General features: G+C 36.7%; 1 protein-coding gene across 6 annotated transcripts in view; it reads right to left on the bottom strand.

Annotated features, from left to right (window-relative positions):
- LEKR1 (leucine, glutamate and lysine rich 1) overlaps nucleotides 1-21885 on the bottom strand; it is a 197134-nt gene that overhangs the window by 90606 nt on the left and 84643 nt on the right. For all 6 annotated transcript variants that reach the window (XM_047728734.1, XM_047728752.1, XM_047728744.1 and 3 more), the window contains one exon: nucleotides 13124-13299. In XM_047728734.1, coding sequence (XP_047584690.1) covers nucleotides 13124-13299 — 176 coding nt within the window. The remainder of the gene's footprint in view (nucleotides 1-13123; nucleotides 13300-21885) is intronic.

Below are 21885 nucleotides of genomic sequence, written 5' to 3'. Positions count from 1 at the left end.
TTTACATATGACCTACTAAATTATTTTATGCCAGAGATAATACCTTGCTTATTTTTTTATTATACCCATAATTTCTACCATGATGTCCTAGAAATAATAGCAGCTCATTACATACTTACCAAATGAGTAAATTCATTTCTGAAAAAAACTTCTAGTTTCTGATATACTGGTTGAATATCCTGAATATTTTTTTACCCTTCATTTCATAGGCAAGCATTCTGAGCCCCAGATTATTTAATGTCAGACTAGATAAAGCAATAAAAACACATAAGCAATTGTGTGTGTTTAACAAGCTATGCAAACAGGCCTATTCTATCCCCAATTTCTTCAATTTTACAAAAAATGTGGACTATATTTCTAAGACTAATTCAGAACTTGAATTTTGAAAGTTCAAGAGTTAGTCAATCAAAAGTTACTTTGAGAATGGAAGCAAATTGATTATACACTTAAAATACTCTACCTTTAGTGTGGTGATTCTACAATAAAGGATTTTTTCCTGAAATTTCTCTTATTAAAATAGGTGTGCTTTGGCTTAAGAAAACCTAACCCATGAACATTTGAACTTAAAAATCTTGATTACATAAAGAGAAAGCAACTCATTAGAGGGGTAAGAAATATTTCACTCATATCTGCTATTCAATAATAAACATACTTTGTCAGCAAGAAAATACTAAGCAATGCCTTTTCTAGGAATACTGTTTTGACTTTGATTTAAACCTAAATTTTAATGTGCAAATCTTTCAAAGTATCTTGAATAAAATTGTGCAATGTGTATGTGGTTCATGATATTTATTAATTTGTTAGGGCTGCTGTAACAAAGGACCATCAACTGGGTGGCTTAAGCAACAAAGGTTAATGTTTTTCACAGTTCTAGAGGCTAAGAAGTCTGAGATAAGGTATCAGTTGTGTCGGTATCTTCTGAGGACCACAAAGGACAGAGCTGTTCCAGGCCTCTCTTCTTGGTTTGTAAATGGCTCTTCCCTCTGTGTGTGTCTGTTTCCAAATTTCTTCTTTTTTATAAAGAACGCCAATCACAATAGATTAGAGCCCACCCACTTACATTTATTTCTTTAGGACCCTAACTCCAAATACAGTTACATTCTGAGAGATTGTGTCTTCAATATATGAATTTGGGGAAGTGACAAAATCCAGCCAATAACACTACATTTTAGAATATTTATTGGCATGTATATTGTGATTATAAATATGCCAAAAATAAACGAGCATGTGATGGATTAAAGATAAAATGGGAAAATGAAAGCAACTGTGTTAGGACAAAGGAATTAGGATTGTGAATTAGGAGGTTATTTTTTTTTTTTAAAGATTTTATTTATTTATTTGACAGAGAGAGATCACAAGTAGACAGAGAGGCAGGCAGAGAGAGAGAGGGAAGCAGGCTCCCTGCTGAGCAGAGAGCCCGATGTGGGACTCGATCCCAGGACCCTGGGATCATGACCTGAGCCGAAGGCAGCGGCTTAACCCACTGAGCCACCCAGGCGCCCAAGAGGTTATTTTACTTCTTATAAAAATGTTTCATTTTTTGCGGATTACTCAGCTACTCAGCAAGCAGCCCCGGGTAAGGGCGGTGCAACTCCGCCTGGGGGAAAGACACTTGAGAATCACTACAACAGGCCCCTCCCCCAGAAGATCAACGGGAAACCCAGCCAGGACCAAGTTCACCTAGCGAGGAGTGCTGTTTCAATACCAAGGAGAGCGGCAGAATTCCAGAGGAGAAGAAAGCAAAGCACGGAACTCATGGCTTTCTCCCCATGATTTTTTAGCCTTGCAGTTAATTTATTTTTTTTTCTTTTTCAATTTTTTTTTTCTTTTTCTCTTCTTCTGCTAAATTTTTTTTAACTTTTACCGTTTTCTTTTTTAACGTTTTTTAAATAGTTTATCTAATATATATATATATATTTTCCTCTTTTTATATTTTTTCTTTATTGGCTTTCTTTTTTTAAATAGTTTCTTTTTTTTTTTTTTTCTTTTTGAACCCCTTTTTATCCCCTTTCTCCCCCCTCACGATTTGGGATCTCTTCTGATTTGGCTAAAGCATATTTTCCTGGGGTTGTTGCCACCCTTTTAGTATTTTACTTGCTCCTTCATAAACTCTTATCTGGACAAAATGACAAGGCGGAAAAATTCACAACAAAAAAAAGAACAAGAGGCAGTACCAAAGGCTAGGGACCTAATCAATACAGACATTGGTAATACGTCAGATATAGAGTTCAGAATGACGATTCTCAAGGTTCTAGCCGGGCTTGAAAAAGGCATGGAAGATATTAAAGCAACCCTCTCGGGAGATATAAAAGCCCTTTCTGGAGAAATAAAAGAACTAAAATCTAACCAAGTTGAAATCAAAGAGCTATTAATGAGGTGCAATCAAAAATGGAGGCTCCCACTGCTAGGATAAATGAGGCAGAAGAAAGAATTAGCGATATAGAAGACCAAATGACAGAGAATAAAGAAGCTGAGCAAAAGAGGGACAAACAGCTACTGGACCACGAGGGGAGAATTCGAGAGATAAGTGACACCATAAGACGAAACAACATTAGAATAATTGGGATTCCAGAAGAAGAGGAAACAGAGAGGGGAGCAGAAGGTATGTTGGAGAGAATTATTGGAGAGAATTTTCCCAATATGGCAAAGGGAACAAGCATCAAAATTCAAGAGGTTCAGAGAACCCCCCTCAAAATCAATAAGAATAGGTCCACACCCCGTCACCTAATAGTAAAATTTACAAGTCTTAGTGACAAAGAAAAGATCCTGAAAGCAGCCCGGGAAAAGAAGTCTGTAACGTACAATGGTAAAAATATTAGATTGGCAGCAGACTTATCTACAGAGACCTGGCAGGCCAGAAAGAGCTGGCATGATATATTCAGAGTACTAAATGAGAAAAACATGCAGCCAAGAATACTATATCCAGCTAGGCTATCATTGAAAATAGAAGGAGAGATTAAAAGCTTCCAGGACAAACAAAAACTGAAAGAATTTGCAAATACCAAACCAGCTCTACAGGAAATATTGAAAGGGGTCCTCTAAGCAAAGAGAGACCCTAAAAGTAGTAGATCAGAAAGAAACAGAGAAAATGTACAATAACAGTCACCTTACAGGCAATACAATGGCACTAAATTCATATCTCTCAATACTTACCCTGAATGTTAATGGGCTAAATGCCCCAATCAAAAGACACCAGGTATCAGAATGGATAAAAAAACAAAACCCATCTATATGTTGCCTACAAGAAACTCATCTTAAACCCGAAGACACCTCCAGGTTTAAAGTGAGGGGGTGGAAAAGAATTTACCATGCTAATGGACATCAGAAGAAAGCAGGAGTGGCAATCCTTATATCAGATCAATTAGATTTTAAGCCAAACACTATAATAAGAGATGAGGAAGGACACTATATCATACTCAAAGGAATTGTCCAACAAGAAGATCTAACAATTTTAAATATCTATGCCCCTAACGTGGGAGCAGCCAACTATATAAACCAATTAATAACAAAATCAAAGAAACACATCGACAAGAATACAATAATAGTAGGGGATTTTAACACTCCCCTCACTGAAATGGACAGATCATCCAAGCAAAAGATCAACAAGGAAATCAAGGCCTTAAATGACACATGGACCAGATGGACATCACAGATATATTCAGAACATTTCATCCCAAAGCAACAGAATACACATTCTTCTCTAGTGCACATGGAACGTTCTCCAGAATAGATCACATTCTTGGTCCTAAATCAAGTCTCAACCGGTATCAAAAGATTGGGATCATTCCCTGCATATTTTCAGACCACAATGCTCTGAGGCTAGAACTCAATCACAAGAGGAAATTTGGAAAGAACCCAAATACATGGAGACTAAACAGCATCCTTCTAAAGAATGAATGGGTCAACCAGGAAATTAAAGAAGAATTGAAAAAATTTATGGAAACAAATGATAATGAAAACACAACGGTTCAGAATCTGTGGGACACAACAAAGGCAGTCCTGAGAGGAAAATATATAGCGGTACAAGCCTTTCTCAAGAAACAAGAAAGGTCTCAGGTACACAACCTAACCCTACACCTAAAGGAGCTGGAGAAAGAACAAGAAAGAAACCCTAAACCCAGCAGGAGAAGAGAAATCATAAAGATTAGAGCAGAAATCAATGAAATAGAAACCAAAAAAACAATAGAACAAATCAACGAAACTAGGAGCTGGTTCTTTGAAAGAATTAATAAGATTGATAAACCCCTGGCCAGACTTATCAAAAAGAAAAGAGAAAGGACCCAAATAAATAAAATCATGAATGAAAGAGGAGAGATCACAACGAACACCAAAGAAATACAGACAATTATAAGAACATACTATGAGCAACTCTACGCCAACAAATTTGACAATCTGGAAGAAATGGATGCATTCCTAGAGACATATAAACTACCACAACTGAACCAGGAAGAAATAGAAAGCCTGAACAGAACCATAACCAGTAAGGAGATTGAAACAGTCATCAAAAATCTCCAAACAAACAAAAGCCCAGGGCCAGACGGTTTCCCGGGGGAATTCTACCAAACATTTAAAGAAGAACTAATTCCTATTCTCCTGAAACTGTTCCAAAAAATAGAAATAGAAGGAAAACTTCCAAACTCATTTTATGAGGCCAGCATCACCTTGATCCCAAAACCAGACAAGGATCCCAACAAAAAAGAGAACTACAGACCAATATCCTTGATGAACACAGATGCAAAAATTCTCGCCAAAATACTAGCCAATAGGATTCAACAGTACATTAAAAGGATTATTCACCACGACCAAGTGGGATTTATTCAAGGGCTGCAAGGTTTGTTCAACATCCGCAAATCAATCAATGTGATACAACACATTAATAAAAGAAAGAACAAGAACCATATGATACTCTCCATAGATGCTGAAAAAGCATTTGACAAAGTACAGCATCCCTTCCTGATCAAAACTCTTCAAAGTGTAGGGATAGAGGGCACATACCTCAATATTATCAAAGCCATCTATGAAAAACCCACTGCAAATATCATTCTCAATGGAGAAAAACTGAAAGCTTTTCCGCTAAGGTCAGGAACACGGCAGGGATGTCCGTTATCACCACTGCTATTCGACATAGTACTAGAAGTCCTAGCCTCAGCAATCAGACAACAAAAGGAAATTAAAGGCATCCAAATCGGCAAAGAAGAAGTCAAACTATCACTCTTTGCAGATGATATGATACTATATGTGGAAAACCCAAAAGACTCCACTCCAAAACTGCTAGAACTTGTACAGGAATTCAGTAAAGTGTCAGGATATAAAATCAATGCACAGAAATCAGTTGCACTTCTCTACACCAACAACAAGACAGAAGAAAGAGAAATTAAGGAGTCCATCCCATTTGCAATTGCACCCAAAACTATAAGATCCCTAGGAATAAACCTAACCAAAGAGACTAAGAATCTATACTCAGAAAACTATAAAGTACTCATGAAAGAAATTGAGGAAGACACAAAGAAATGGAAAAATGTTCCATGCTCCTGGATTGGAAGAATAAATATTGTGAAAATGTCTATGCTACCTAAAGCAATCTACACATTTAATGCAATTCCTATCAAAGTACCATCCATTTTTTTCAAAGAAATGGAACAAATAATCCTAAAATTTATATGGAACCAGAAAAGACCTCGAATAGCCAAAGGAATATTGAAAAAGAAAGCCAAAGTTGGTGGCATCACAATTCCGGACTTCAAGCTCTATTACAAAGCTGTCATCATCAAGACAGCATGGTACTGGCACAAAAACAGACACATAGATCAATGGAACAGAATAGAGAGCCCAGAAATGGACCCTCAACTCTATGGTCAACTCATCTTTGACAAAGCAGGAAAGAATGTCCAATGGAAAAAAAGACAGCCTCTTCAATAAATGGTGTTGGGAAAATTGGACAGCCACATGCAGAAAAATGAAATTGGATCATTTCCTTACACCACACACAAAAATAGACTCAAAATGGATGAAGGATCTCAATGTGAGAAAGGAATCCATCAAAATCCTCGAGGAGAACACAGGCAGCAACCTCTTCGACCTCAGCCGCAGCAACATCTTCCTAGGAACATCACCAAAGGCAAGGGAAGCAAGGGCAAAAATGAACTATTGGGATTTTATCAAGATCAAAAGCTTTTGCACAGCAAAGGAAACAGTGAACAAAACCAAAAGACAACTGACAGAATGGGAGAAGATATTTGCAAATGACATATCAGATAAAGGGCTAGTGTCCAAAATCTATAAAGAACTTAGCAAACTCAACACCCAAAGAACAAATAATCCAATCAAGAAATGGGCAGAGGACATGAACAGACATTTCTGCAAAGAAGACATCCAGATGGCCAACAGACACATGAAAAAGTGCTCCATATCACTCGGCATCAGGGAAATACAAATCAAAACCACCATGAGATATCACCTCACACCAGTCAGAATGGCTAAAATTAACAAGTCAGGAAATGACAGATGCTGGCGAGGATGCGGAGAAAGGGGAACCCTCCTACACTGTTGGTGGGAATGCAAGCTGGTGCAACCACTCTGGAAAACAGCATGGAGGTTCCTCAAAATGTTGAAAATAGAACTACCCTATGACCCTGCAATTGCACTGCTGGGTATTTACCCTAAAGATACAAACGTAGTGATCTGAAGGGGCACGTGCACCCGAATGTTTATAGCAGCAATGTCTACAATAGCCAAACTATGGAAAGAACCTAGATGTCCATCTACAGACGAATGGATAAAGAAGATGTGGTATATATACACAATGGAATACTATGCAGCCATCAAAAGAAATGAAATCTTGCCATTTGCGACGACGTGGATGGAACTAGAGGGTATCATGCTTAGCGAAATCAGTCAATCGGAGAAAGACAACTATCATATGATCTCCCTGATATGAGGGAGAGGATTTTAGATTTAACATGGGGGGTTGAGGGGGTAGGAGAAGAGTAAATGAAACAAGATGGGATTGGGAGGGAGACAAACCATAAGTGACTCTTAATCTCACAAAACAAACTGAGGGTTGATGGGGGGAGGGGGTTGGGAGAGGGGGTGTGGTTATGGATATTGGGGAGGGTATGTGCTATGGTGAGTGCTGTGAAGTGTGTAAACCTGGCGATTCGCAGACCTGTACCCCTGGGGATAAAAATATATGTTTATAAAGCTGTAAAAAAAAAAAAAGAAAAAGAAAAAAGAAAGGATGAATACCCAAGTTTTGTAGCAACATGGACGGGACTGGAAGAGATTATGCTGAGTGAAATAAGTCAAGCAGAGAGAGTCAATTATCATATGGTTTCACTTATTTGTGGAGCATAACAAATAGCATGGAGGACAAGGGGAGATGGAGAGGAGAAGGGAGTTGAGGGAAATTGGAAGGGGAGGTGAACCATGAGAGACTATGGACTCTGAAAAACGATCTGAGAATTTTGAAGGGGTGGGGGGTGGGAGGTTGGGGGCACCAGGTGGTGGGTATTGTAGAGGGCACGGATTGCATGGAGCACTGGGTGTGGTGCAAAAATAATGAATACTGTTATGCTGAAAAAATAAAAAATTAATTAATTAAAAAAAATGTTTCATTTTTTTATGTCAATTTTTCAACTGAAGAACTATGCCATGCATAATCAAATCACCCCATAAGGACATATCCATGTAGATCACAAATAAAAGCTGGTATTTTTAAAAAAGTATTTATCATTTAAAATGCTTGTAATATCGTCAAAGTGTAAAGCTAATACAGGGTTTTAAATTTAGAATAAGTATTATATAATGTTAGCTAATGAAAGTACAATTACTAGTATTAGTCTTATACAATCAATTTATCTTGATAAGATTTTTCTGTTGTTCTTAGCCACGTGGACTTAAAATTATTTTAGGTCATTATGTTTTTAAGAAACCTCTATAATTTTAGACATTCTAATAGATGTGTATTTCATTTCATTATAATTTGCATTTCCCTAAATGGTTAATGATTTTGAACAATTTTTCACATGCTTTTTTCCACCTGTATATACTTTTTTGATGAAATTTTTTCTGATATATTTTGCCCATTTCCTAATTAGTCTGTTTATTTAAAATGCAGAGTTTTGAGAGTTTTTCATGTATTCCATATTAAAGTCCTTTGGCTGATTCACGAATATCTTCTCCTAATCTGTAACTTGCCTTTTCATCCTCTTAACAGGGTCTTTTACAGAGCAAAATTTAATTTTGTTGAGGTTCTATTTATCAAGTTTTCCTTTTATGTATCATGCTTTTAGTTCAAGTCTGAGAATCTTAGGTCCCAAAGATTTTCTAGCTGTCCTTCCTCCAACTGAATGGCTTACTTACCTTCATCAAAAATCAGTTGAGCATACTTACATGGGTCTAAATTTATATATAAATATATTTAATATATTAATTATATACTAATAAATATGTTTATCAGATAAAGGGCTAGTATCCAAAACCTATAAAGAACTTATCAAACTCAACACCCAAAGAACAAAAAATACAGTCAAGAAATGAGCAGAAGACATGAACAGATATTTCTCCAAACAAGACATCCAAATGGCCAACAGACACATGAAAAAATGGTCAACGTCACTTGGCATTAAGGAAATACAAATCAAAACTACAATGAGATACCTCCTCACTCCAGTCAGAATAGCTAAAATTAACAAGTCAGGAAATGATAGGTGTTGTCGAGGATATGGAGAAAGGGGAATCCTCCCTATACACTGTTGATGGGAATACAAGCTGGTGCAGCCACTCTAGAAAACAGTATGGAGGTTCTACAAAAAGTTGGAAATAGAGCTACCCTAAGACCCAGCAATTGCACTACAGGGTATTTACCCCAAAGACACAAATGTAGGGACCCAAAGGGGCACCTGCACCCCATTGTTTTTAGAAGCAATGTCCACAATAGCCAAACTATGGAAAGAGCCAAGATGTCCATCGACAGATGAATGGATAAAAAAGATGTGGTGTGTGTGTATATATATATATATATATATACACAATGCGGTGTGTGTGTGTATATATATATATATATATACACAATGTGGTGTGTGTGTGTATATATATACACACACACAATGGAATCCTACTCTGCCATCAGAAAAATGAAATCTTGGGGCACCTGGGTGGCTCAGTGGGTTAAAGCCTCTGCCTTCGGCTCAGGTCATGATCCCAGGGTCCTGGGATGGAGCCCCACATTGGGCTCTCTGCTCAGTGGGGAGCCTGCTTCCTCCTCTCTCTCTGCCTACTTCTCTGCCTACTTGTGATCTCCATCAGTCAAATAAATAAATAAATAAAATCCTTTAAAAAAATGAAATCTTGCCATTTGCAATGATGTGGATGGAACTAGAAAGTATTATGCTAAGTGAAATAAGTCAATCAGAGAAAGACGAGTATCATATGATCTCACTGATATGTGGAATTTAAGAAACAAAACAGAGGATCACAGGGGAAGAGAAGAGAAAATGAAACAAGACAAACCAGAGGGGAGACAAACCATAAGAGACTCTTAATCAAGGAAACAGCCTGAGGAATGCTGGAGGGAGGCAGATGGAGGCATGGGGTAAATGGGTGATGGACATTAAAGAGGGCATGTGATGTAATGAGCACTAGGCATTACGTAAGACTGATGAATCACTGACCTCTACCTCTGAAACCAATAATACATTATATATTAATTAATTGAATTTAAATTTAAAAAATATATTTAAAAAATAAATAAATAAATGGAATACCACACCATAAAAAATCAGTGCAGCATATTCATGTGGATCTAAATTTATATATATAAGTATATTTAATATATTAGTTATATATGAACAAATTTATTTAAACTATAAGAACATTAATTTTCTTCCCTTATTTTAAGGCTACAAGGCTGCCACCAGGAACACTTCTTTAGGATAAATGTGTGGACATCCGTTTTTACTTGTGGGGAGGTGGGGCATAAATACCAAAGAAAAGAATTTCAAGGATCATTGGATATGTGTATATTTAGTTTTATAAAAAATACCTGTCAGATCTTTTTGCAAAGTGGCTATAATATTTTATACTCAAACCAATCTGCGTAAGAGTTTAAGTTGCTTTCCTTCCTCACCAGCATTTGCTGTTTTAAATCTTTTTCATTTTAGCCAATTTGGTGGGTATGTACTCTTGACATTTGCATTTCCCTTTTGACCAGTAACACTGAGTGCTTTTTCATGTCCTTATTGGTCATTTGTACATGTTTCCTTATGAAGTGTCTGTTCAAATCTTTTGGCCATTTTTGATTGGATTTTTTTGTCCTATTATTACTGATTTGTTGGTGTTCTTTATGTAGGCTGGACAGCAGTTTTTTGTCACATATTTTTTTTTTTTAATTTATTTATTTGACAGAGAGAGATCACAAGCAGGCAGAGAGGCAGGCAGAGAGAGAGGAGGAAGCAGGCTCCCTGCTGAGCAGAGAGCCCGATGCCATCACATATTTTTTAAAGATATTTCTTCTGTCTGTGGCTGACCTATTCGTTTTCCTAATGGCATCTCTTGATGAATAAGTTTTTAATTTTGATAAAGTTTAACACATCAATTTTTGGTCTTTTTCTTACTTCTTTGCCCTATCCAAGAAACCTTCACTTACTACCAATTCATGAAGACATTTTGCTCTATTTCTTTGATATTTTTACCTTTTATATTTAGTTCTATGATTTAGCTTGAATTAATCTCATGTACAATGTAATGTAGGAGTTGAGGTATATTTTCCCATATGGGTATTCAGTTGTTCTATTACGATTTGTTGAAAGACTTTCTTTCTCCCACTGGATTGTTTTGGCACATCTGTCAAAAGTGAAATAATCATACAAATAGGATCATTTACCTGGCTATTTTATTCCATTGATCTATTGATGATCCAGATGCCATAATACATAATAAATCTTAGAGACAGGTGACATTAATTCAACACTGTTTGGAGACCTTTAGAAAAGTTACTTTTTAGTTTATTTATTATCTTTTTAGCTTTATCTTTTTGTATTTATTGGTTAGTCATTGCTTTATGAGTTATATATCCTTTTTAGTCTACATATAAAATATATTGCATCATATCACATAAAATACAAAAGAAGTACAACCATTTGCATCTATTTACTCCTTCCCTCCATCCTTTATGTTCTAGCTGTCATAAGTTAAATCAACATACTTTATAAAACCCACATATAATAATTCCTACTTTAAATAAGAATATACAACTTTTTTAATTCAAAGGAAAAAAGTCTTTAATAATACTTACCCATATTTATCACTTATGGTACATTTAATCCATCGCAAGGGCCCTGGGATTCTGTTCACTTTTTTTCAATGTTTATCTCTCTTCTTCAAAATGAATAATTTCTACTGATCTATCTTAAATTCACTGGTTATTTTTTCTATAATCACAATATGCTATAGAAGTCTATCTAGTAAACTTTTATTTCAGATATTGTATTTTTCCATTCTTGAATATCCAATTTTTAATAGTTTCCTGCTGAGATAGTCTATCTTTTCATTCATACTAGCTTATTTTCCTTTATGTCACTGAATATAATTAACAGGTAATTTGAAATCTTGATTAGTTATTTCTATCATCTGGATCAACTCAGGGTAGGTCTCTGCTTATATCTAATCTCTTGAGTATGGGCCATGTTTTGTTGTTTCTTCCCAGATCAAGAAATTTGGGGTTATATCCTGAACATTGGGGATGTTATGTTATGGAGACCCTGAATTCTGTTATGTTCCTCTAAAGGGTAGTGATTTTGACATTGTTTTATTTTAATAAGCAGTTAACTTGGCTGAACTCAAACTGTAAAATATATCTCCCCTTGGGTAAGCAGCAGTGAAAATATCAATTATCTTGGTCTTTGGTGGGTTGTTTCAAGTCTTCCCTGTGCACATGTATTTCAGGAATAGGCCAAAAATTAGAAAGAGCTTATATGCAAACTCTGAGCTCTCCCTCTCCGATCATCTCTTTTCTAGAAAATTCTTTCTCAGAGGCTGCCTTAATCTGTGTTCTCCAATCTTCAAGCCAAAAGACTATAGATTTCTATCAGAGTTTTAGCTTTCTGGCATGGAACACACTGTACCTGCCCTCAATCTAACAGCCGTAAACAAACAAACAAAAATAAAAACAAAACCCTAAGGAATTCACCCAGTTCCATTTTCTTCTTTTACCAACAACAACAAAAAAATCGTAGCCTTTTAGAAAAATGCCTCAGTTTTAGGTTCATAGAAAACTTAAGCAGAAAGTACAGAGAATTTCCATATAACCTCTGTCTCCACACATGCATAGCCTCTTCCATCATCAAAATCCTGCACCAGAGTGCGACATTTCTTACAATCAATGAACCTATACTCACACATCACAATTCCCCCCAAATCCTTAGTTTATATTAGGACTCACTCTTGGTGTTTACATTCTATGGGTTTTGACAAATGTATAATGACATGTATCCGCCATTATAGTATCATACAAAGTATTTTCATTGCTCTAAGAATCTTCCATGCTCAACGTATTCACCCTTCTCTCACACCCTGGCAAAAACAGATTCCTTTACTATATCTATAGTTTGACCCTTTTGAGAATTTCATTTATTTGGAATCATATATTATGTAGCCTTTTCAGATTGGCTTCTTTCACTTAGTAATATGACTTCTTTCAATATTTGACATTCCCTTTGTTATGTGCTTGACTTTGGTCACTCTCCAGTGTTTTTAAGTAGTTATTCTGTCCAGAATTTATCAGTTATCTGAGGGAAGGCTGATCCAACATGACATACTAAATCATGAACAGAATAAAAAGTTTTAAAATACAAATTGGCACATCTAAAAGTAATAAACAGACTTCTGGTCACAACTCAAGATAGATGTATCTGGTTTATTTTAGATCAGCCTATAATTATTGAATTTTAGGGTTCAAAGAAGTCATAATGGCCAGCTAGTTTACCAACCCCGACAAATTTAAAAGTTGATCATAAGTCCCATCACATAAAATGAAGTATAAGTATTATCTCATTACTTATGTACCATATAGCAAAAAAAAAAAAAAAAAAAAAAGATGATTACATTCTAAATATACACAACAAACCTGTAAAGGCTGTTTCACTTATGGATTTAATTTGTAGAAAAACTTCTCCTTTCAGTGAAGTCCAGTTTTGAAAATTATCATATACTTCATTTTTAATACTGGTTAGCTCCCTTTTAGTAAAAGTAAGTAATGAAAGAGTCTTATTCCAGAAATATTTGTACTCCACCAATCTTTGACTGTAAAACAGTTTAAAAAATTAGGAATTTTAAAAATAGCAAGGATAATAACAAATATTTCTTTGAAAAAATGGTTTTCTTTGAAAAATGGTTTGAGAATGACCATATAACCTACTGTCTAAGTGGAGACAATTTTGAACATGAAAGGAGGGATTATTTGTATTCTTTGAGATGACAGATATAAACTGGGAATATCCCAGGAAAACAGGTATATGGTCACCCCAACGCACTTCCATTATTTAACTATAAAGACAGCTAACTTTTCCATACACGTTAATTCAATTAATGTTTTAAATTCATTAACAGTAAATACTTAGTGAAGAAAATTAGGTCAGTGACATAACCACAGAGAAAAAATGAGAATCTCAGATTCATAGACAATATTCTTGCTACATACCATGGTTCTCCATGCTGTATGAAACCTGGGGTAACAATAAAGAATACCTTTTAAAGTGATTGATCCAGTGCTTTTGCTTCATGAAATGTCACAGTTCAAAGTAATCACAGATGTTTTGCAATCTCAGTGATTTTATTACTTCAGATGTCCTGGCTATAATTTACCTAATAGTCAAAAAAGATTCAGGCATAGATCTGGGAGTTATTAGCAAAAAAAGTGGTGACTGAAGCCATGGAATTGTAATTATTTGGTTAATAATTATCTTCCTGGGGGTACCTGGGTGGCTTAGTTGTTAAGCATCTGCCTTCAGCCCAGGTCATGATCCCGGGGTCCTGGGATCAAGCCCTATATCAGGCTCCCTGCTCGGAGGGAAGCCTGCTTCTCCCTCTCCTGCTTCCCCTGCTTGTGTTCCCTCTCTCACTGTCTCTCTCTGTCAAATAAATGGATAAAATCTTTTTAAAAATAATGATAATAATCATCTTCCTGGATGGACTGAATCTATGATGCAGAGACTAAATCTGTCTTATTCATCACAGTTTCCCAAACACCTAGCACAGTATTACCACACAGTATATGCTCAACAAATACTGCCAAATGGATAAATGAGTAAAAATAATAGATCACCCAGGTGGAGGAATGAAGAAGCGAGAAGGGTTGAGGATAAAACACTGGACAACACTAACATATATGGGACTGAAACAGAAAAGAATGCCTCAAAAAAGACTAGGGAGTAAAAGAGAAGAAAAACCAAAAGAATAATATCTGAAATCCAGGAAATACAAGAATTTAAACAAAAAAGTAGTGGTCAGTGTTTAAGCCTTCAATAAACACTGAACAGAGTCCACTGTATCTGGTATTAAGGAGACCTCTGGTGATCTCAGAGAGAGGCATTAGGTAGGAAAGACAGGGCAACAAAGTGGAAGTGACAAAACAGGTGATACCAGCAATCAAGAACCTTGACTTAAGTGGCAGGAAGAGAAGGAGGAAAATGCAGAGTAGAATGGTTAAGATAGGAGACACCTAAGCGTGCACATAGCTGAGTAACAATACATGTACAGTCAGAGGCTAAAAACACAGACAAGAGATGCAGTGAATTTCTTGTGCAGTCCTAGAAAAGACAGAGATAGGGTAGAGACTAAAAGAGTAGCCTTTGTCAGGAAAAAGGGTGGTGTCATTCTATTGGTAACTAAGGTCCACCTGAGTGATCAGAAGCCACAGGGGATGCCTCACTCAGCATGCAGAGCTGGAAGCTAAGAGAGATGCTAAAACTGGTAAGACAGAGAGAGAAGAGCTATGAACTAAGTCAAGGTCAAGGGGCTAATGGTTTGGCGTAAGGCAGCTGCTGAGAATAAGCCATGTGGATGGGAGTCAGGGCTTACAAGGATATTTAACAGAAAAAAGACTGGATGTGGACGCAGGTGCTTCTGTAAGGAGAAAGGCAGAAAACAGAAAATTCAAGGTTGTTAGCCACAAGAAGATCAATGTTCTGTGGTGCCTATATCTTATAGGATTAGTGGTGAGTGGAAGGAGAGCTTTCTTGAAAAACAGAATACAAGAATGATATCTACATGAGGCACCTGAGTGGCTCAGTTGGTCAAGTGACTGACTTGATTTAGGCTTAGGTCATGATCTCAGGGTTGTGAGATTGAGCCCCACCTCTGGTCCCACGCTAGGTGTGGAACCTACAAGATTCTCTCCCCCTCTCCCTCTGCACCCCTACTCTCTCTCTCTAAAAAAAAAAAAAAAGATGTCTATAAATTAGGTTAAAAGTGTGCAATTATCCATAGAATGAGAAAAATCATTACAAATAAAAATTTTAAAGTTGATGAATTCCACTAATATCACAAAATATAGGAAAATAATATAACTTCCTAATAAGTAACAGCTCTATAATACCTTTTATTTTTTAAAGATTTTATTTATTTATTTTTAGAGAGTGAGCCTGGGTACCATGCGCAAGTGGGGGTAGTGGGAGGGGGAGAAGGAAAGAATCTAGAGCAGACTCTGTGCTGGCTACAGAGCCCAACTTAACCAGCTTAACCTATGTGAGCCACCCAGGCATCCTATTTGCAATTTTTATATTCATGCTCTTGTTCATATGAGAATCATTTTATATAATACTTTATGTGGAGAAAATATAAAAATTATGTAGCTTTTCATCTAGCATAGCCATTAGTTTTTCATAATTCGTAATTGTGAAATTCTTTCAGCTTTATAGTTCATTATTGATAACACTATGTAAATATTATGCATAGTCCAATTTGGAAAAAACTTATCAAATTTCTTTATATGATTATAAGATTAGGAACATTTCAAGTGTTTTAGAAAATGACTAGGCGGGGCACCTGGGTGGCTCAGTGGGTTAAGCCTCTGTCTTTGGCTCAGGTCATGATCTCAGGGTCCTGGGATCGAGTCCCGCATCGGGCTCTCTGCTCAGCGGGGAGCCTGCTTCCCACCCTACTCTGCCTGCCTCTCTGCCTACTTGTGATCTTTCTCTCTGTCAAATAAATAAATAAAATCTTGAAAAAAAAAGAAAAAGAAAGAAAGAAAGAAAAAGAAAGAAAGAAAATGACTAGGCTTAAATTGACTTTGAAATGAGGAAGTTCATAAACTAATCTATCTTAGATGCCCTTGATGTGGTATGATTTTTATGTTGTATTCAGTGATAGTAGCTTTTGTAAATCAGCAAGACACTTAAATCTTTCTTCAATGTATTTGAATAATTAACTCCATTTCAGTAAATGGATTATGAAATAATCCATTCAATATTTAATTGAAAATATTTCTTTCTCTTAATGAATTCACCTGTAATATAATCTGAAAAAAGTTACAATTCTTTGTCAAAATAATTTCTATGCTTAAATTAATCTTTATTGTTTTTATTCCATTAATTTTTTTAAAATTCACATCCACCCAAATTTTTCGTCGGTGATATCTTGCTTGTATTATTAAAGCATTTTAGAATGTCTTTCCAAATGGCAACTTTAATAGTGTATTCCCAACTCAATTTCCCCTTACTCAGATTCACAAAATGCTTGTGACTACTCCACTGGCACACCAACATCAGAAGTTTAAGAAAGGGGATATCAGACTGGAAAAAGAAAGAATTTTAACCAATTACAATTAGGTCATTTTACTATTGCTAGGGGCCCTCAGAACCTTAAAAGGGGCTGCCGAGTGAAGGGGTCTGAAATTTGAGCATCATTGAATTCATAGTAAAGGCTGTGTTTATAACATTGATTTCCTTTGTGAAATAGGAAGGAAGATACATAGCTGCAGAGAGATGAGTAGTCGAAGCAGAAGAGTGAGGAGTTAGAATAGTGCTGGAGGAACTAAAGGCTTGGTGTTTCACAATTTGTAAGTATGAAGACTGAAAGTTGTAAGGGTAATGACAACTAAATGAGCAGGGGTAAAAGGAGTTGGAATGTTGGAAACTCCTCTAGACAGAAACATCCTCCACATAGAAAATCCGAAAGAATACACACACACACACACACACACACACACACACACAAACAGGATGATGAACAAACAGGTTCATCAATGTCACAGGATAGAGGATATATGATCCATATGCAAAAATCAGTGTTATGGCTATATACGAATGGTAGTCAATCACAAAAATAAAATTAAGAAAATGATCCCGCTCATGGGACGCCTGGGTGGCTCAGTTGGTTAAGCAGCTGCCTTCGGCTCAGGTCATGATCCCAGCGTCCTGGGATCGAGTCCCACATCGGGCTCTTTTCTCATCAGGGAGCCTGCTTCTTCCTCTGCCTCTGCCTGCCATTCTGTCTGCCTGTGCTTGCTCTCTCTCCCTCTCTCTCTCTGACAAATAAATAAATAAAATTTAAAAAGAAAAAAGAAAAAAGAAAATGATCCCGCTCATAATAACATCAACAATAATAAAATACTTAGAAATAATTTATAAAAGGAGTGCAAGACTTATACAGGCATAACTTGGAGACATTGCAGGTTTGGTTCCAGACCATCACAATAAAGCAAACTTCACAATAAAGTGAATCAAATGAATTGTTTGGTTTTCTAGTGCATGTAAAAGTTACATTTAGGGGGGCCTGGGTGGTTCAGTTGTTAAGCGTTTGCCTTTGGCTCAGGTCACGATTCCAGGATCCTGGTATCGAGCCCCACATTGGGCTCTCTGCTTGCAGGAAACCTGCTTCTCACTCTCTTCCATTTGTGTTTTCTCTTACCATCTCTCTCTCAAATAAAGTCTTTTTAAAAATTAGTTAAAAGGGGCTCCTGGGTTGCTTAGTCGTTTAGCATCTGTCTTCAGGTCAGGTCTTGATGCCAGGGTCCTGGGATTGAGCCCCACATCAGGCTCCTTTCTCAGCAGGAAGCCTGCTTCTCCCTCTCCCACTCCCCCTGCTTCTGTTCCCTTTCTCACTGTGTCTGTCTCTGTCAAATAAATGCATAAAATCTTTTAAAAATTATGTTTATACTATAGTCTATTAAGTGTGCAGAAGTTTTAAAAACAATGTATATATCTTAATTAAAGGTACTTTACTGCTAAAAAATGCTATCATATGCATTTTCAGTCAGTCGCAATCTTTTTGCTGGTGGAGGGTGTTGCCTCCATGTTGATGGCCTGCTAACAGATCAGGGTGATGGCTGTTGAAGGTTTGGGATGACTGCAGCAGTATCTTTTTTTTTTTTTTTTTTTTTAATCGTACAAAAAGGTGATTTTTGTTTTCTTTTTTGAAAAAAGGGTGATTTATTAAAGTATGGGGACAGGACCTGTGGGCAAAAAGAGCTGCTGCCCTGGGGTTTTGAGGATGACTGATTATACATTTGGGAGTTGAGGGAGGTAAGTAAAAAGGAAGGTTTCCAAAAGGACTTTAATATGCTAAAGAGGACATAAAATAAGACAGCAATGAAGTCTGCCATGCCAATTGACCCTTCTTTTCACAAATGATTTCTCTGTAGCATGCAATGCTGTTTGATAGCATTTTACCCACAGTAGAACTTCTTTCAAAATTTGAGTCAGTCCCCTCAAATCATGCCCATCATTTTAGCAACTAATTTTATATAATATTCTAAATCTTTTTTGTCATTTCAACAATCTTCCAAGCATCTTCACCAAGAGTAGATTCCATCCCAAGAAGCCAGTTTCTTTGCTCATCCATATGAAGCAACTCATCTACTAAAGTTTTATCTTGAGATTATAGCGATTCAGTCTTATATTTAGGTTCCACTTCTAACTCTAGTTCTCTTGCTTTTTCCAGCACACCAATGACTTCTTTCTGAAGTCCTGAACTCCTCAAAGTCATCCATGAAGTTTGGAATCAACTTCTTGTAAACTTCTGTTCATGTTTATATTTTGACCTCTTCCCATGAATCACAAATGTTCTTAATGGCATCTTAATCTTTCCCCTGAAAATTTTCAGTTTATCTTTCCCAAACCCATCAAAGCAATCACAATCTATGGCAGCCAGAGCCTTACAAAATGTATTTCTTAAGTAATAAGATTTAAAAGTCAAAATTACTCCTTGATCCATGGGCTGCAGAATGGATGGCATGAAAACATTCACCTAATTGTACACGTCCATTAGCGCTCTTAGATGACTGGGTACATTGTCAATGAGCAGTCATTTTGAAAGGAATATTTTTTTCTGAGCAGTAAGTATCAACAATAGGCTTAAAATATTTAGTAAACCATATTATATACATATTTGCTTTCATCCAGGCTTTGTTGTTTCATTTCTAGAGTACAAGCAGAGTAGATTAAGCATACTTCTTAAGGGCTCTTGAATTTTCAAAATTATAAATGAGCATTGGCTTCAACTTAAAATCACCAGCTGTATTAGCCCCTTACAAGAAGAATCAGCCTTTTTTTTTTTTTTTTGAAGGTTTAAGAACAGGCCTTTGACTTCTCTCTAGCTAAAAAAGTCCTAGGTGACATCTTTTCCCAATAGAAGGCTGTTTTTTCTAAATTGAAAATCTGTTGTTTAGTGTAGCCACCTTCATTATTTTTCTTAGTGAGATCTTCTGCAAATTTGCTGTAGAGCTTTGACATCAGCACTTGCGGCTTCATCTTGCTCTTTTATGTTATAGAGATAGCTTCTTTTCTTAAACGTCATGAACCAACGTCTGCTAGCTTCAAACTTTTCTTCAACAACCTCATGCCTTTACCAGCCTTCATAGATAGAACTGAAGAGTTGGGGCCCTGCTCTGGATGGGCCTTTGGCTTAAGGAACGGTTGGGACTAATTTGATATTCTATCCAGACCACTAAAACTTTCTCCATATCAGCATTAAGACTGTTTTGCTTCCTTATCACTCATGTGTTCACTGGAGTAACACTTTTAATTTCCATCAAGAGCTTTTTTTTTTTTTTTTTTTTTTGCATCCACAACTTGGATAACTGTTTGGCACAAGGGGCCTAGCTTTTGGCATATCTTCGCTGTTTATTTGTTTCCTGATTTCAAGTTTTTATTTAAATTCTAGTTAGTTAACATATATAGTAAAATTGGTTTCAGTTGTAGAATTTAGTGATTCATCACTTCCATATAACACCCAGTGCTCATCACTAGTGCCTTCCCTAATACCCATCACCCATCTAGCCCCTCCCACCCAACCTCCCTCCATCAACCCTCAGTTTGTTCTCTATAGTTAAGAGTCTCCGGGGCACCTGGATGGCTCAGTGGGTTAAAACCTCTGCCTTCGGCTCTGGTCATGATCCCAGGGTGCTGGGATCGAGCCCCGCCATCGGGCTCTCTGCTCAGCGGAAAGCCTGCTTCCTCCTCTCTCTCTCTCTGCCTGCCTCTCCACCTACTTGTGAGCTCTCTCTCTCTAATAAATAAATCTTTAAAAATAAAAAGAAGAGTCTCTTATGGATTGCTTCTGCCCCCACCGCCACCTTTTTTTTCCCTTTCCCCTATGTTTATCTGTTTTGTTTCTTAAATTCCACATATGATTGAAACCATATGGTATTTGTCTATCTGTGACTGACTTATTTCACTTAGCATAATACACTCTATCTCCACCCACATCATTGCAAATGGCAAGATTTCATTCTTTTTGATGGCTGAGTAATATTCCATTACACACACACACACACACACACACACCCCTTCTTTATTCATTCATCAGTGGACAGACATTTGGACTCTTTCCATAACTTGGCTATTGTTAGACATATCATGGTTTTTAAGATGCCTTCCTCACTAAGCTTAACCATTTCTAGCTTTCTACTTAAAGTGAGAAATGTGGAATTTGCATAGAGCCATAAAAAGACCCCAAATAGCCAAATCAATATTAAGGGAGAAAAACAAAGCTGGAGACACCACAAACACAGGTTTCAAGATACATTACAAAGCTGCAATAATTAAAACAGTATGGTATTGGCACAAAAATAGATACATTGATAACTGCAATAGAACAGAAAGCCCAGAAATTAACCCACAATTATTTGGCCAATTAATCCATGACAAAGAAGGCAAGAATATGCAACAGGGTCGGGGGAAACATCCAGGGAGAACTGGACATTTACATGCAGAAGAATGAAACTGGACCACTTTCTAACACCACACAAAAAACAAACTCAAAATGGAGTAAAGACCTAATATGAAACCTGAAACCACAAAAATCCTAGAAGAGGGGCGCCTGGGTGGCTCAGTGGGTTAAGCTGCTGCCTTCGGCTCGGGTCATGATCTCGGAGTCCTGGGATCGAGTCCCGCATCGGGCTCTCTGCTCAGCGGGGAGCCTGCTTCCTCCTCTCTCTCTGCCTGCCTCTCTGCCTGCTTGTGATCTCTGTCAGATAAATAAATAAAATCTTTAAAAAAAAAAAATCCTAGAAGAGAGCACAGGCAGTAATGTGTCTTACATAGGCAAAAATGGACTATTGGGACTACATCAAAATAAAAAGCTCTGCACAGTGAAAGAAATCATCAATAAAAGAAAAAGACAACCTACTGAATGAAAGAAGATTTTGCAAATGCTACATCTGATAAGGGATTAATACCCAAAATATATAAAGAACTTATACAATTCAAAACCAAAAACCAAAAACAAAAAACCGAACTCATTGAAAATGGACAACGGACCTGAACAGACATCATTCTAAAGAAGACCTTCATGGCCAACAAACACATGAAGAAATGCTCAGCATTACTGGTTATCAGGGAAATGCAAATATAAACCACAATGAGATATTATCTGTCAGAATGGCTAGTA

The sequence above is a fragment of the Lutra lutra genome, chromosome 1, assembly GCF_902655055.1.
Source record: "Lutra lutra chromosome 1, mLutLut1.2, whole genome shotgun sequence".
NCBI classification, from domain to species: Eukaryota; Metazoa; Chordata; class Mammalia; order Carnivora; family Mustelidae; genus Lutra; species Lutra lutra.
The sequence above is the reverse complement of the archived record's forward strand: the minus strand, read 5'-3'. Positions and strand labels throughout refer to the sequence as shown.